This window comes from Oryctolagus cuniculus, chromosome 11 (genome assembly GCF_964237555.1).
Source record: "Oryctolagus cuniculus chromosome 11, mOryCun1.1, whole genome shotgun sequence".
In the NCBI taxonomy this organism is placed as follows: Eukaryota; Metazoa; Chordata; class Mammalia; order Lagomorpha; family Leporidae; genus Oryctolagus; species Oryctolagus cuniculus.
Genome location: NC_091442.1, coordinates 105,778,436 through 105,794,251, shown reverse-complemented (window position 1 = coordinate 105,794,251; position 15,816 = coordinate 105,778,436). Strand labels below are relative to the sequence as shown.

The window sequence follows — 15,816 nt, the reverse complement described above, 5'->3', positions numbered from 1 at the left end:
CTGAGTGCCAGTGAGGCCAACAAGCTTCAGTTTGTGGAATAGAATGTTGTTTCTCAGTGAGATGAGAAAGGTGAAGGGCAGGGATGATGCTTCTGGGAGCTGAACAAACGTAGTGACTGTACTTCTGGATAGATAAGAGGCTGATACATTGAAATGGAATTGTATTTTCATGCATCCTCTGGCCAGTCTTTTGGATTCCACAGGGCTTGGAATATTAAACCCAAAGGGGATGGCAGCCACCAATGAACTCAACAACCCTCTGTTGTAGAGGGGAACCTGAGACCCAAGGTTTGAAATCCTGTTAATACAAAAGTTGAACTAAGAACCTGCTTCCTGATTCCAACTTCCATTCTTTCCTTCCTCTTTTCCCTTGCTTTAAACATTTTTATCTTCCTCGTGAAATTCTTGTCATCCTAATGGTTAATATTGATCAAGCATTTATTGTGGGTCAGTCATTGTGCTAATATGTGTCACATTTGCTAAAGCATTTAATTCACCAATAATACGGAAATATCATTTTCATCCATTTTGTGGATAAGGAAAATAAGGCTCTGAAAGATAAAGACTTGCTCAGTTATACAACAAAACAAATGACAGACTTTTTAGATTTGCTAGAATCCTTTCTGTTCCATGTACTATGATGAACTAAGGGAAGAATCAGCATCAGAATAAGAAAATATCTTTATTCTATATATCACAGCTGAACAATGATAGTATTTAGCATAGGCTGATACAGTTCTTAGCAAATCACACATATTAACTCATTTAACTTCATATTCTTATCAACTAAGTCATTTGTAGTACTAATATCACCACCTTACAGATTGGAAAATGAAAATACAGAGACAAAAATACCCGAGTTTCACAGGTCATAAGTGCAGAGAAAGGGATTCAAGTCCAGGCTGCCTGGCTCTGTTGCTGGATTCTTAGCCGTCACTAGAGTGACTATCCTTGAGACAGGCAGGAGACCAGCTCCAGACGAGGGACAGACTAACCTAGATTCCCATCGAGCTTGACAAGACAGGGTTAAGTTACCAGGATTTCCTCCCTTGAGTCTGGAGGATGTCATATTAAACAGCATCCCTTGAGTAGTATGAAAACAAGAGATGGGGCAGGTGTTTGGTGCAACCAGTAAGATACTCCCTGCCAATGCATCCAGGAGAGCAGCAAATGATGGCCCAACCCCCTGCTACTCATGTGGGAGACCCACATGCAGTCCGAGGTTGCTGGCTCTTGGCTTCATCCTGTCCCAGTTTCAGTCATTACAGTCATTGGGGAATGAACCAGTGGATGGAAGATGTCTTTCTTTCTCTATTGCTCCTTCGTCTCTGTCAGCCTACCTTTCGAAGAAATAAAAATAAATCTTTAAATAAAAGGTGTTGCTTAGGACACCCACATTCTGAATTGGAGTGCCTGGATTCAAGTCTCAGCTCTGCTTGCAATTCCAGCTCCCTGCGAATGCACATCCTGGGAGGCAGCTGTAGTTGGGTTCTTTATATTCCCAAGACAGACCTGGACTTAGTTTCAGATTCCTGGCATTCTCCTGAGTCAGCCCTGGATATTGCAGGCATTTGGGAAATAAAATAGCAGGTGGGAGGTCTCTCTTTGTCTCTCTGCCTTTCAAGTAAAATGAAAATGAAGCAAACAAACAAACAAAACAAGAGTTGGCAAGTATTGCCAAGGGTGTGGACAAGAGGGAACCTTTGTACACTATTGCTGGGAATGTAAGATGGTACACCCATTATGGAAAACAGGTTGGTGAGTCCTCAAAAAATTAGCAGAAGAAGAATGACCATAGAATCCAGAAATACCACTTTAATATATAAATCCAAAGGATATGAAATCAGTATTTTAAAGAGATGTATACAGTCTCATGCTCCTAGCATTATTCACAACATCCAAGACATGAAGGCAACCTAAATGTCCATCAGTAGATGAATGGATAAAGGAAATTCTCTCTCTCTCTCTCTCTCTCTCTCTCTCCATCCATCCATCCACAATGGAATGCTATTCAGCCAGAAGAAAGCAAGCAACCCTGCCATTTACAGTTACTTCAATGAACCTAGAGGGAGTTATGTTAAGTGACTGGTGACAGCAGAGGTTCACAGAGCAAGGCAAAGGCTGGACTCAAGGACAAAGGGGAGCTTGGGGAGGAGTTTAGGTGATGAAATGGGAAGCCAGGCCCAAAGAGGTAGATGCAGCATAATGCTGAGTCCTCCAGGCCCCAAAGTCTGGGCAGCTGGGACCAGAGAGATGAGACTTATGCTCCCTGTTCCTCACTTTCCTTAACTGTAAAGTGGGTAAGAATGCCTGCCTTCTGAGGCTGCTGGGGGGTTGAAGGAGGTAGCACATGTGAAGTGTGTAGCAGAGTACCTGGCACATAGGTGCCCTGTGAGCAGTAGAAGGAACTATTCCCACAACATCTGTTAGTCCCACTCACAGGGCATGCTTTTGAGTACTGAGCATGCTTCTGGGGTGTGGAAAACTCTGGGTGGGAAATGGCAAGGAGCCTGCTGGGCTCCAGAACTGGCCCTAACCCATGAGGCAGAACCTTTCCATGAGCGGCAGGTTGGGATGGTGGTCAGGACCGCAGACCAGAGTCAGCCAGATCCAAATCTGAATCTGAGTCCTGACCCCACTGTTGATTACCAGTGTGTATATCTGGGTCTGCCTTCTCATTGCTCTGTGCCTCAGTTTCTTCTTGTGCAATATGGGGATGCCAGTGGTACTCACTGCACAGGTAAAGTATTTAGAATTGCACTATGTTGGCTTTAATTATTAACGTGGACAGTGGAGAGCTCAGCACCTCAGTTCCACATAAACTCCAACGAGGCGATTATGACCACTATAGATAAGCTCTCCTTGCTTTGGTTGAATTCCCAAGGTCGCGTTTAGCTCATGGATGGCACTTCCCATTATTGACCACTAGATGGCACACATGTTCTTTCTTGTCCCATGTGGTCCCGTCAGACTCAGAGGTCAACAGGCCTGAGATGGAAAGCTATCTTTCCTGCTTTCTCCTTTACTTCTTACATGGTCCTCAGATTAAAGAAGCTACTTCACATAAGTCCTAAGCACAGGACCTGGTACATGGTAAGGCTTCAAAAAACCATTTGCTATCCTTCCTTTCATTGTCAATTCTGCTTTACAGAGGAAGGATCGAGGCAGGCAGGGTAAGGAGGCAGGCAGGGCTCGGATGTCTAAGCCTGGCCTGGTGCTGATTGCAAGTTCAGCCTCTTTCTCCCTGAACCTCATTTAGAGGAAGCATCGGATACCCTGGGCACATATCAAGGCCCCACTGTGTTAATCTTAGTCCTGTGGCTTCCCTCTGGCTCTGCCTCTCTCTCACTCCCTGTGTGATCCTAAACTAGTTGTTTAGTCTGCCAGAGCCTGTGTCTCATCTGTATAATAGGGACTATAACACCTTTCTTATTTGGGGGGTATTTCAGGAACAGCAACTCTATGAGAGTAGACACTCTGTGGATGGTCTTTACTGTTGTTGATACCCCACCTGTCAGCTCAACTGGAGGATGAATTTCTTAGCTCCTCCCCTGTCCCTTCCTTTCCTCTAGAGCTACAGCATACCCTCATGGGCCCACATCCAGTACTTTCTGATCTCTATTCATTTCTGGGGTAGTTCCACCCCAGCGTATCTTCTTCCCTGGAAGCTGTGGGGATCTGGATGCTGTCTGCTCCCTCTGGGGTCCGTGTCTCTGCTGGAGCTTGTCACCATGGACCATGTGACTCAGGCCCCATCTCCTCCCTGACTGTGCTGCCTCAGAAACCAGTCCACAGATTCTTCAGGCCCTGCAAGACACCTTAAGCCCATAAACTATCTGGCTTCAGCTGTGGGTTTCTCACTGGCTGTGGGATACAGAGGCTTGTCCTGGGTGCCTGGGACAGTGGGGAGGGAGACACAATATGAAGACAGGGTCTCAAAGGTGCATTCTTGTTCACAACAGAACAGCTCTGGTTCCATCTAATTTGGATTTGGGGGCAACATAAAACATCCTGGTGCTAAAGGAAACCATTGAGGACAATGCTTGTGCTGTGGGGAGGGAGAGTTTTGAAATTAAAGTGGGAGGGAACCTTCAGGAAAGAGAATATGTTGGGGAATGTATTTTGAATTTAGTTTCCAAGGAAAATGGAGTTTACCTTTTCAATTACAGTGATTTGGGGGTTGTGTAGAACCCTGTTTCCTAGCACCCATCATTTGGCCAAGTGAGCCTGATCCTGTGTTTCTGAGCTCAGTGGGGCCTGGGGCCCTGTCACTCAAGATTTTGCCCTTTCTGTGTTGTAGTGCCCTGGTTCCCAAGGACCATTCAGGAGCTGGACAGATTCGCCAACCAGATCCTCAGCTATGGAGCAGAGCTGGATGCAGACCACCCTGTGAGTCCACTGCCCTTAGAATGAAGCTGTTCCTGTTCTTCCCCTCTCTCCTCACTCCCCACCCCCTTCCTTGCCTCCACACCCTGTCTTGGAAAAATATGTTTCTTTACTTTGTCAACAAATGTTTATTGAGTTTCTACTTCAGTCAGGGCTGGGAGGTCAAAGATGAACAAGACGCCATCATCATCACCATTACCATGGCCACAGTTATTGTTGGAGCAAATGTGATCACTGTCCAGAAACCATTGGCTCTCTATGGTGCATGAACACACACATATGATCTTTATTTCTACCTCTGTTCACTTTATAAAAGCAACAATCAAGGGCTTGGGAAACACTAAACTCTACTAGCATCTCCGCCCCCTGCAGGGGGCAGTGGGGACCTGTGACGCTGAAATTGGATCTTTACATCTGAGTGGAAGATGCTGGTGAGACAAGGAAAGGGGCAGCATTGTGTTTACCAGAACACAAAATGCAAAGACTCAGAGTCCTGAAAGTATCAGAAATATAGTGGGAGTGGCTGCTTGAGGTGGGAGGAATGAGGATGAGATTTGAAGCTGGGGTCTGGGTTCAAAAGTCTGGTAGAGCAGAAAGAACTGGACTGTGCCCCGTGTCCAGAGCAGCAGGCCCTCAGTGGTTCTGAGTGGAGGACAGGAGGGGGCTTTCCATCCCTGCCTGTTCCCTGCAGGGGCCCTGAGCAGGAGCGGCTCTGGTGGTTCTCATGCAGCCCTTGGGTGGGGATTGCTGCTTCCACGCTGCCTCTCCTTTATTCTCTGCTGGGCCAATGTGACTCCACGCCTGTGATTTGGAAGCTGTTCACACTAGCAAGGGTTTCAGCGTGACCCAGGAAGCATCTGCGTTTCCTTGGGAGCCTGCTTTCTTCTCTGTGGAGGAGGAGCCTGCCTCCCCCACAGGGCCCTTTTCAGTAAGCAAAGTGGAGGCTTCCACCTCGCAGCCAGCACAGAGATGCCATGGGCTCAATGGTCCTTCCTAAGGCCCTGTGCTTAACGCTGGTCCCTGAGAGTCTTAACCCTGGGCTCACAGTGCAGGAAGACAAAGGCCTCGGTGGTGGCAGAGTTCCAGACCCCTCACAGCCACTGGGGGCCGAGGGGGGCTGGCCTTTGAGAATGTGAACAACTGGTGCTTGTTCTTATTCAAATCCTAAACCCCTGAGAGTGAAAATCGAGAAAAGCAAGAGGAAGAAAATGAAGATGATTCATAATTTCAGCTCTTTTTGTTTTTTGACCTCTACCATTGTGCAATTTTTAGTAATAAGAAAATGTTTCATAAACAAACAGAAGTGAAGTCCTTTCCATCCTCCAGACTTTTAACAAACAAAAAACACCTATTACATCATTCTCTCCTAAAATAATCAATACTAATATTTGGGCAAGCCACTCTTTTTCCACTCCCCTTTCTTTCTCGCTCCATAAGTTATTCTATAACTTACTACCTGGCCATGCCATAGCTTGCTAACTAGCAATACCATAACACACAAACCAGCCCCCAGCAGCATGGCTACAGGAGCCTTCAAGGCTTTTGTGGCTGCAGTAGCCCTGATGTGAACATGCTGGCCCATGCATCTTCGTGTAAACTTTTCACAACATCAGTTGTAAAGTTAAATTATTCTTAAACCAAGGAGAGAAATTTCTTTAAGTCTCCTAATACATGTTACTTAGGCACTCTCTCTGCCAAAAACCTGAAGACGTGCTGACTCGGCTCCACTTTTCCATATATGATGCTGTCAATTCCCACAGAGCCCAGGATGGCAAAGCCTGCTGCTCCATGGGGCCCCTTGGCAGGTCCCTTTCTGCTGCCCTAGGTGTCAGCCATATTAGCACAGCAGTCCCAAAGATGTCTTTTCTCAGAAAAGCTCTCTGTGGATTTGACCCAGCCCTCTCCCACCACACCCTGTCTCCTCCCATGGGTCTTCACCCCCTACTTATTTGGGGCAGTGAGGAGATGAAGCCAACAGAGAGGCAGACATTTCCTCCCCTTCAGTCTCTGTGTCCTTGCAGAGCAGCCAGATTGACCTTAAAATCCTCTGGAATTTGTTTCTCTATGCAAGCCCAGCCCAATCCTTGGCTCCCTGGCCTCAGTGTCATGAATTTTTTCATAAAAATACAACTTATCAGGTACACAGTCCCGAAGAGGAGGCACTAGGCTCTCTCTGTTCCTTGGTTTTCTCATCAGATCCTGGGAACCTGGGCCAAGGACAAAGCAAACCCTCTAGGGTGCTTCCCCACAGCCCTGCAGGTCCCACATGCCTGGCCTCAGTGTGGGAACTGCAAGCAGACACCAGTCCGAGGAGCGAAGGGGGTGTTCTTCCCGAAAGGAGCCTCTGTTCTTCTCTGTCCCTGTGTGTTCTGTATGATCTCTTCATCCCCTGACCTCCTGCCCTTGGCAGGAAGCACCGATATTTGACCCAACATCTCACATTAGGGCCTTCAAAACAGCCACGTTCAGAAATCGGGAAAAGAAAGGATTGTTCCCGAAATGCAGCGTCAGGGGCATCTGCCTCTCAGCTTTGGCTCAGTGGGAAAGTTAAACAGGGCACTCTGCTTCCCCCTGTCCGTCCAGCCCCCATGCTTCGGTTGCCAGTCTCTCTCTCCTTCCTTTATGCAGCCAGTGGCATGACTGTGCCAGGCATGATGCTAAAAGCATGGCGTGCATTTTTTAACTTCTGTGTCCTCACCACTCTGGGAGGGCTGTGCTTTTCCTTTTCAGATGAGAAGTCTCAGAAGGAGTGGGTCACGGGGTCTGCTGTGGATGTGAACTGTTCCAGGCTGTGTATGGGAAAGGGGGATGAAGTGATAAACGACGCGCGGTCCCTGCCCTCCCGGTGCTTCCAGGTGTAGAGGAGCAGGGGACGGGCCGTCCACCCTTCTTTATTGATGCCAGAGGAAACTCGCATGGCGAGCAGAGCCTTGGCAGTCAGAATCCAGCTGGCTCAGTTTACGTCCACTTCCAAAACAGGCCCCCCGTTCTCTGACCCTCTCCAGCCTCTGTCCATGTAGTTCCCTTTACCTAATACGCCTTTTCTCAACATGTCCTCTGTTCTTTCCCCTATTAGCAAATCTATTCATCTTTTAAGGCCCAACACCTGTGTCCTGCCTCCCTGTCTCCTCCCAGGGCCTAAGCCCTTCCACCTTATTGCTACAGGAAACCCGTGTGCATGTTTTAGTAACAGGAACTGTGTGCATATTTCAGTGATGTTCATGATTGCCTTGCATTTTACATTTTGGGTTCAGAGATCAGATCACAACAAATTCACTTCCTCATGATTTGTAACCTCATAGGTGGTACAAGAGCATACAGGAGTAAAAAGGCCTTAGGTACATTTGCAAAGCAATCTGTGACGAAAATCCCATAGTAAAAGAGAACTACTGCATTCTACAACTCCATCTTAAGCATATACAAATCACATTATCTCATTTGATGCTTTGAAAAGTACTGCAAAAATGAAATCCATTCAACCTAATGTTACCTCATACTTGTGTGTAAAACCTCTTTTTTCCCACACAAAATACTTGGCACCATTCTTTTGAATGTTAATGCTCCATAGATACAGTGTAGGAATTAGTTAACTGATAACTCAGAAAGGTACACACCCCCGAGGTTTAATGAGTCAGCATATGCTGTCAGCTCTAAGATAACTGTGGACTGGAATGGTTAGAGATGACTTCTAGAAACTGGGAGATCTGGGTTGAGTCCTATAGCAGTCAGGGTTGATGAGTGTTTATTAAACAGTTCCCAGAGCTCTGTGACCTAACCCAGTGAAAGTTTACTTCCAGTGTTTGGGTCAGTAGGGAAACTGTTCTACTCAGTCTTTCAGAGATCAGCATCTTAGCAATCTCAAGGCTGTACCCTCCTCCAGCTCCTGGGACGCCTCCTTCATTTTCCCAGTGCCTGGGAGAAGAGAGAGTGAGAATTTCTCCTCAGAAGTTAAGATGGGCCATGTCTGCAGGTGACTCACCTCACATCACTTCACTCCAGTTCCACTAAGGGGAACACTTCTTACTGCCAAGGAGAATGAGGAAGACATTTTAGCAATGTTCTCTGAAAGGATGCAGGGAATATTTGGGGGAACCCCAGCAGTCTCTGCCACACAGACCTTAATCCCAGATATCCTGGTCCTGTTTACTTGGCACCTGACCTCAAGTCCAAGGTGAAGATCTGTACCGGGGGAGTTTTCTGGTGAATAAAATATCAGCCAACCCAATTTTCCTTCTTATGTATTTTTGGTTCTTGAGCCAAGAATCTCAAGTGGCTTTTTAATTTTTCAAGGTGTGGTATTGACACTCCTAATTCTTCAGAAAATTCTCCAAGTACAGGGAAGGCTACATTTTACAATAGATCTCTCCTTCCCACCCACCCAAGCTTCTCCCCAAGAGGACCCCATCAGAGTCCATTCCAAAGATCAGTCAGCCAGTTGAGTCATCAAAGACTTTTCTCACTCTTAATAAGTTGTTCTACATAAACATAATTCTTAAATTATGTTTAATTTTTAAATTATGTTTAAAACATGATTGTGATGCAGGCATAGATGCTGGTTAATGTCTCAAGTGATTGGCACCCTGCCATCCACATGGGAGACCTAGATTGGGTTCCTGAATCCTATTTCTGGCCCTGGCCCAGCCCTGGCCTTGCAAGGATTTGGGGAGAGAAATGGGGGTGGGAACACTCTTGTCTGTTTGTCCCTCTGTCTTTCAAATAAGTAAATAAAGCTTAAAAAATTGAAAACCAAACATAATTGTCATATAGATATATAGTGAACATGTCAAAGATACACTTGATTCATTAAAGAGGGATGATGACATTAATAAGGGACAGTGAGGCAAGATGAAAAGGTGGGTGCAAAGAGAGATACACAAAATAAAATAGACATGATCATTGAGAAATCGAATGCTGGAACACAGCCACAAAGATGGATGCACAAATGATTAATATCCCATGAAGCAAAGAAACCATAAATTTGAGTGATATCTGTTCTACAAAACAGAAATCATAAAATAAATATTTAACAGGTTATAGATCTTCCTTTTTTTTTTTTTTTTTGACAGGCAGAGTGGACAGTGAGAGAGAGAGACAGAGAGAAAGGTCTTCCTTTTCTGTTGGTTCACCCCCCAATGGCTGCTGCACCGCGCTGATCCGAAGCCAGGAGCCAGGTGCTTCTCCTGGTCTCCCATGTGGGTGCAGGGCGCAAGGACTTGGGCCATCCTCCACTGTACTCCCGGGCCATAGCAGAGAGTTGGACAGGAAGAGGAGCGACTGGGACAAGAACCCGGGATGCCGGAGGATTAGCCTATTGAGCCAAGGTGTCGGCCAAGATCTTCTAAAAGTCAGAATCCACTTTGAAAAGTCTGAACTTTAATAAGTAGAAAATAGGAAAGTACTTGAAATGTTTGTGGAAAAATGAATTTAAAAGATAAGCTCATTTGGGTGCAAACTTATTTGAAATTCATGTGTATTGGAGTCTTTAAAAATTCGCAGAAATGCATGTCGTGAAACAACTACCCATGGATTTCTAAATTTTTGCACCAAAATAAACATCTTTTAGCTCCATTTCCATGAACTTTTTGAAGTCCCCTACTATGGGTCCCCCTAGAGTAAATAGTGAGCTTGCTAGACTTGGTGTTGCACAAGGTAAGGTTGTTTTGCCTTTTCTCCCAAGTTTTGCAAAAGTTTTCTTTTTTTTTTTTTTAATTTTTTTTTTTTTTGACAGGCAGAGTGGACAGTGAGAGAGAGAGACAGAGAGAAAGGTCTTCCTTTGCCGTTGGTTCACCCTCCAATGGCCGCCGCGGCCGGCGCGCTGCGACCGGCGCACCGCGCTGATCCGATGGCAGGAGCCAGGAGCCAGGTGCTTTTTCCTGGTCTCCCATGGGGTGCAGGGCCCAAGCACCTGGGCCATCCTCCACTGCACTCCCTGGCCACAGCAGAGAGCTGGCCTGGAAGAGGGGCAACCGGGACAGAATCCGGCGCCCCGACCGGGACTAGAACCCTGTGTGCCGGCGCCGCTAGGCGGAGGATTAGCCTAGTGAGCCGCGGCGCCGGCCCGCAAAAGTTTTCTTGATAGCAGTTACTCAGGGATATGCTGACTATAGATGCACTGATCCAGTGACAAGTAGGAAAAACAGGTTGCTGAGTTGAATTATTGTTAATTAGCGTGGTGACCACCTAAAAGGAGAAATGTGAGGTTGCTGAGGGAATGTATTGTAGAAGGAAACGAATAAACTCTGGAAAAATCAGAAGTCTATAAAAGTGAAGTTTAAACCAAGGGAGAAAAAATAGATAGTAGTTTATTGATCAAAAAGAAGGAATCAAAGAGGATTCCAGTTGGAGGGAATAGCATGTATGAAGGTCTTGATGGGGGAAAGAGGAAGAAATGAAAACAAGACTAATATAACTTGACCACCCGTGGAAGGCAAGAGTGGCTTAGAACAGAGTTGGAAATATAGAAGGGCCAGATCACATAAAGCCTTGTGGACAGACTTAAGGGTTTTGAACTTTATTCTCAAAGCAATGCGAAGTCATGGAAAGGGAACTGACCTCACCAGATCTGTGAGGTGAAGTGGACAGGGTGGAAGACCAGCTGGAAAGCAGTGCAGGAGATGATGAGGACCCATGTGAAGCTGTGGCAGTGAGATGAAGCCAGGACAGACACAAGGTGTTTGGAAGGTGGATTGGCTGACAATTGATTCCTGTGCATGAAGGAAGAGAGGAAAGAAGTGAACAATGACTCCCAGCCCAATGGCTTAGGCAACCAGGAACCTGAGTCCTTGCCAGAATAGACTTATTTAAAATTTTTTATCTTAATTCTAATTAGTTTTTTTTTTAACAGATTCAATGTGATTTGTAGATACAATTCCAAGAACATGCTCATATTACCTGCCTCCCTCTGCCTTCCCCCTCCCCCATTCCAGAGCAGACTTTGGGATTTATTGATAGTGACTATGCGCAGTAACACAGAAATGAGCAAGGGAGGGGAAAGTCAGCACTTCCCCTGGTCTATTGGTCTGCAAGACTTGGCTTAGTGTCTACAGGTTGGGGATGGCAGGTGCTTAAAAATCCATTTGAACCTTGTCTCCTGCGGGCCATCTTCCCCAGTGAGCATGGGAATTATATGAAACAAAAAGCTTCCTGCTAATGGCCTAGGTACAATACACAGAGTAAGGTAAGAATCTTGCAGAATTGTTTAAAAAGCTCAGAGGTGGATGATAGGGTTCAATGGCCCACTTTAGAATATATTACTTTTCAAGTTCTGAGCCGGACTCCTCTGCTTCTGGATTTTCCAAAATTTTGCACAAATGCATCATTCTCTGAGCACCGCCTATGTGATCAGGATTTTATCTGCTGCCCTACCTTCCTCACCTAATGTAATCCACACGACACTCTGAAATATACATGAACAACAATCTTGTTTCCCTGATGAGGAAGCTAAGGCCAGAGAGGCAAGCTGACCGCCCCAGGTCATGCTTCTAGTGAATGAATTAATTAATATCCTAGGCCAGTCTTTTTGACTTTAAAACCCGAATTATTATTCTCACCAGCTTAAGGATGACATTTCTGAGGTTCAACACAGCCATGACATCAAGAAATCTTGAAATAAACATCTCAGTCTCTAAGAATACTTGGAATATTTTTCTTTATAGCATCCCTCTCCTCAAAACCCTGCCCACACAAAAATCCACACCTCTCAACACCACAACTAAGATTTACAAGATTAAGGGAAGGGCTAGCATGCAGTCTTCAGGTAATGTTACAACTTTGCATCCTATAGAACTCATTCTGCTTTCTCCCATCTTCTCTCCCCCCTGTACCCCTCCCCCTCAACACTCCTTCACCAACAATATATTTTCCTGTCAAAACATACTTGGTTACATGCAGTGCAACCAAAATTGCTGCTATTAGTTTAATTGAGACAGGGTGATTATAAATAAATTACATGCAGTGCTATCGAAATTACTGCTATTAGTCTAAATTGAGACAGGGTGATCAGTCATCACCAACTGTAGCTTAATTCTGAATGTAGTCCATGTGGATGATCATGGAGGCCCCATGGTCACTTGGCAGCCCAAGAATGCAAGGCCAAATCCTTGAGAGGCTGGGCTTCATAGCCACAGATTTCTCTAACCACAAAGGAGGGCCAAAGTCCCTAGAGACCCAAGGAGTCCCTAGACTCCTTGCAGGTTAATAATGAACTTTTTACAAATATAGAGCTGGAACGGACCACAATTAGAAATCATCTCACATGGATAATCTATGTAGTATATTACATATGTGTGTTCTCACACATATCAATGTGTGAATCTTTAGGCATGTCCCCAAAATAATTTGAGATGGAGTTTTAATATTATTTGGCTTTTTTAAATTATAAAAGCAATCTGTATTCACCACAGGGAACCTAAAACGTAGGCATGGTATAGAAGAATAAAACAGTCACTGTTACCCACTTCCCCCACTATCCTCAGGTAACATTTATTAGAGCTAAATGTTTCCTCTGTCATTTCACCTAGATGTTGATATGTTCTCTCTGACATAGTTGATGCCTTCTGGATATATAATTTTGTATTATACATAATGCAAAGTTTCCACAGGTGGTAAAATCTTTAAATCACCTAGATAAGGCCCATTAGAGACAAGCAACAGAGCCAAATGGGGATGGGGAAGGATTCTGGGCATCCCCTTTCTGGAGGAAGCATGTAGTAGAATTCTACTGACTTCCACTCACACTATTTATTTGTAGTCCTAAGCACAAAAATGCTACAGATAGCTTCAGCAGGTAGGTCCCTCAGAGGGCATGTTAGCGCTGCTTGGAACCCAATCCTGGTGCCCAAATTTCTTACCACATCACCCCAAACTAACTTATCTTCATCCAATAGAAATAAGGACCAGTGGTGGTTTAAGTTCTCAGATGCCTAAGCTTTCTTATCTGTAATTGATGATTCAAAAACCATTCAGTGCTGTAGGGCAAACAACAGGGCTATACTTTGCATTAACCATGCCATGGAATCTTTTCTACTCTGAAAAATCACTTATTATAACTGAGATTTAAGTTTGAAATACAAATGTGTAGACAATTTACTTTTTCAGTAGGAAATATTTGGATTTTTCTATTTCTCAAAATTTATCCTATGAAATTCCTCCCTTCTCGCCTCGCTCCTCTCTTCTTTCAACAACTATATGTAATTCTTTCTGTGTGCCAGGCCCTCTAATTTTCATATGAAATTGCATTACATACATTGACCTCTGGTTCTTGGCAATAACTGATAGGCCCTGATATAAAAGAAACAAACAAATCCATCCAGCTAAGTAAGCAAGTGAAACAAAAAGCAATATCTAAAAATCATGGAACATTGCATTTTTAAAGATTTTTAAAAGCCTCTTTTAAATGTTGTGCTCCATGACACAAGTCTTAGTTTTCTATTCTTTAAAGACTCTGGAGGGATGATGGTGCAGAGAAATTGCATGCTAAAGTGGTAGATGGCACAGCTACTTGGGAAATTTTGGTGGAAGCAGGGTCGACAGGTATAATAGCAATCTCTTGTCTCACCAAGACTCAGATCACAACATTTTTGGAAAACACTCTTTGAATCAATGGAATCATTTCCTACTCAAGGATGTGTCCCACACTCAGCACTAAAACACAAACTTGACCTCTTTTTACTTCGAAATGGGTTGCCTACAATTGTTGGAAAAGAGCTGCCTGCAGGTCAGCCCAGAGAAGAAATCGCCATCATCCTTTTTATGTCCCAAGACGGAGTTCTCAGTGAGTGGAGTCTCTGCCAGGTTGTAAAAGTTGACAATTATTGAGGTGTAGTGAAAAGAGCAGGGAACTGGGTGATCCAAATCCTGGCTTCACCTTCACCACGAGTCCGCTTCGCTGAGAAACTTGTTTATTTTGCAAAGAAGGAGATAATCATGCTGCTCTACCTTGCAAGTTTGTGGTGAGCATTATAAAAATATTAAGTGCCCAGAATGCTTGAGGGTACTTGGAAAAGTCTGTGAGAAAATGGAATTAAGGAATGATGCACATTTCCTATGAACTTTTAACATGTCTCATAACTGGCACTCAATAAATGATATTTTAAAAATTTGTAATATGTCAGTGTACCTATTTGTTTATCATGAAGGTAAGGGGCAGAGCTGTTGACCTGCTATTTTGGCTGGGAATTAAGTGGACGTTATATATTTTCATAATAGGCATCTCTTTACTAACATTGCCCAATGTAGCAGGCTTATATGTTAGACATGCAGTAGATGAGATTTCCTTCAGACCAGAGTACAGCTGTATCTCGTCTTCATGTTGGAATCCACTGGCAGGGAGGCTTGACCTGAACTGAAGTTGTCACAATAATGTGTCACTCACACCATGTTGTGGGACAGCTTACCCTAAGTTTCACTAAAACAGTTTTTAGGGTAGAATCAGCAGAAGGATGCACATACTGTCACAGCTTGAAACTTCATTGATGGCATACATAGAGTGGCCAAGACTCAAAAGTCTCCTCTCTTCTAGGGTTTTAAAGATCCTGTGTACCGAGCCAGACGGAAGCAGTTTGCTGACATTGCCTACAATTACCGCCAGTAAGTGCGCCTCTTCTGGTGGAGAGAGCCTACCCTCCTTTGACCTAGGTTGGAAAATCCTAACACAGAAAGAGTTCTATTTTCTGTATGCTTGGATGTGTGTGGTACACGCATGTGTGTGTGTGTGGCTAAACTCTCCCATTAACAGCACATGTTAAAAGAATACTTGCCGCTACACCAAACAAAATTACCCACTGTGCAGAGGCCCAGCTCTCTCCCTAGTTTTGTTGTCTAATTATGCAATGTCTGAAGTAATTATAAAAGGCCTCATTCCTGAATAAAGCGGCTTCGGGTCTTCTCCACATTAAACAGGGAGCAAAGAAAAAAGGGAATCATTTACATTCAAGAAGGAGCTGGCTCCTTTACTGCAATAATGAACCATTTGAGATTTCAGGCCAGCCAAGCTTCAGTGGTCTACTTTTATCTGGTCTGACCCAGCTGTGAAGGGCAATTTTAGGCTGGCATTGTTATTTTCTGTCTGGGATTTCATGTTCCTCCCCTCCCCTATGTTAGCCAAAAGAAAATGCAAATATGAAACATGCTGTTTGGGAAAGGAATTGGTTTGTTGTTTTGAGTCCTCAGAAACTACACAATGCTGCCGTAGGATACTTTAGTGTTTGGTGGACAGTGCCATTCCTGAGTTAAGGGAAAATAAAAGACATGCACAAGAAGAGAGAGTTCATCCAGAACACTGAGGTTGTAGCACTTCAACTGCTCTGGTAGAATATCAGGGAGACAGAGGAGATGATGGGGCTTTGTGTACAAAGTTACCTGCAAAATGCAGAATATCCTTCTCTGGATGACTTCTGCCAATGGAAGGATCCAGAACCATGCTGCCCGTGG

General features: G+C 44.6%; 1 protein-coding gene across 1 annotated transcript in view; it reads left to right on the top strand.

Moving 5' to 3' along the window:
- The window catches only part of PAH (phenylalanine hydroxylase), a 58,244-nt gene that overhangs the window by 26,010 nt on the left and 16,418 nt on the right, over window positions 1-15,816 (top strand). The window contains exons 4-5 of the mRNA XM_002711296.5: window positions 4,301-4,389; window positions 14,906-14,973. Coding sequence (XP_002711342.2) covers window positions 4,301-4,389; window positions 14,906-14,973 — 157 coding nt within the window. The remainder of the gene's footprint in view (window positions 1-4,300; window positions 4,390-14,905; window positions 14,974-15,816) is intronic.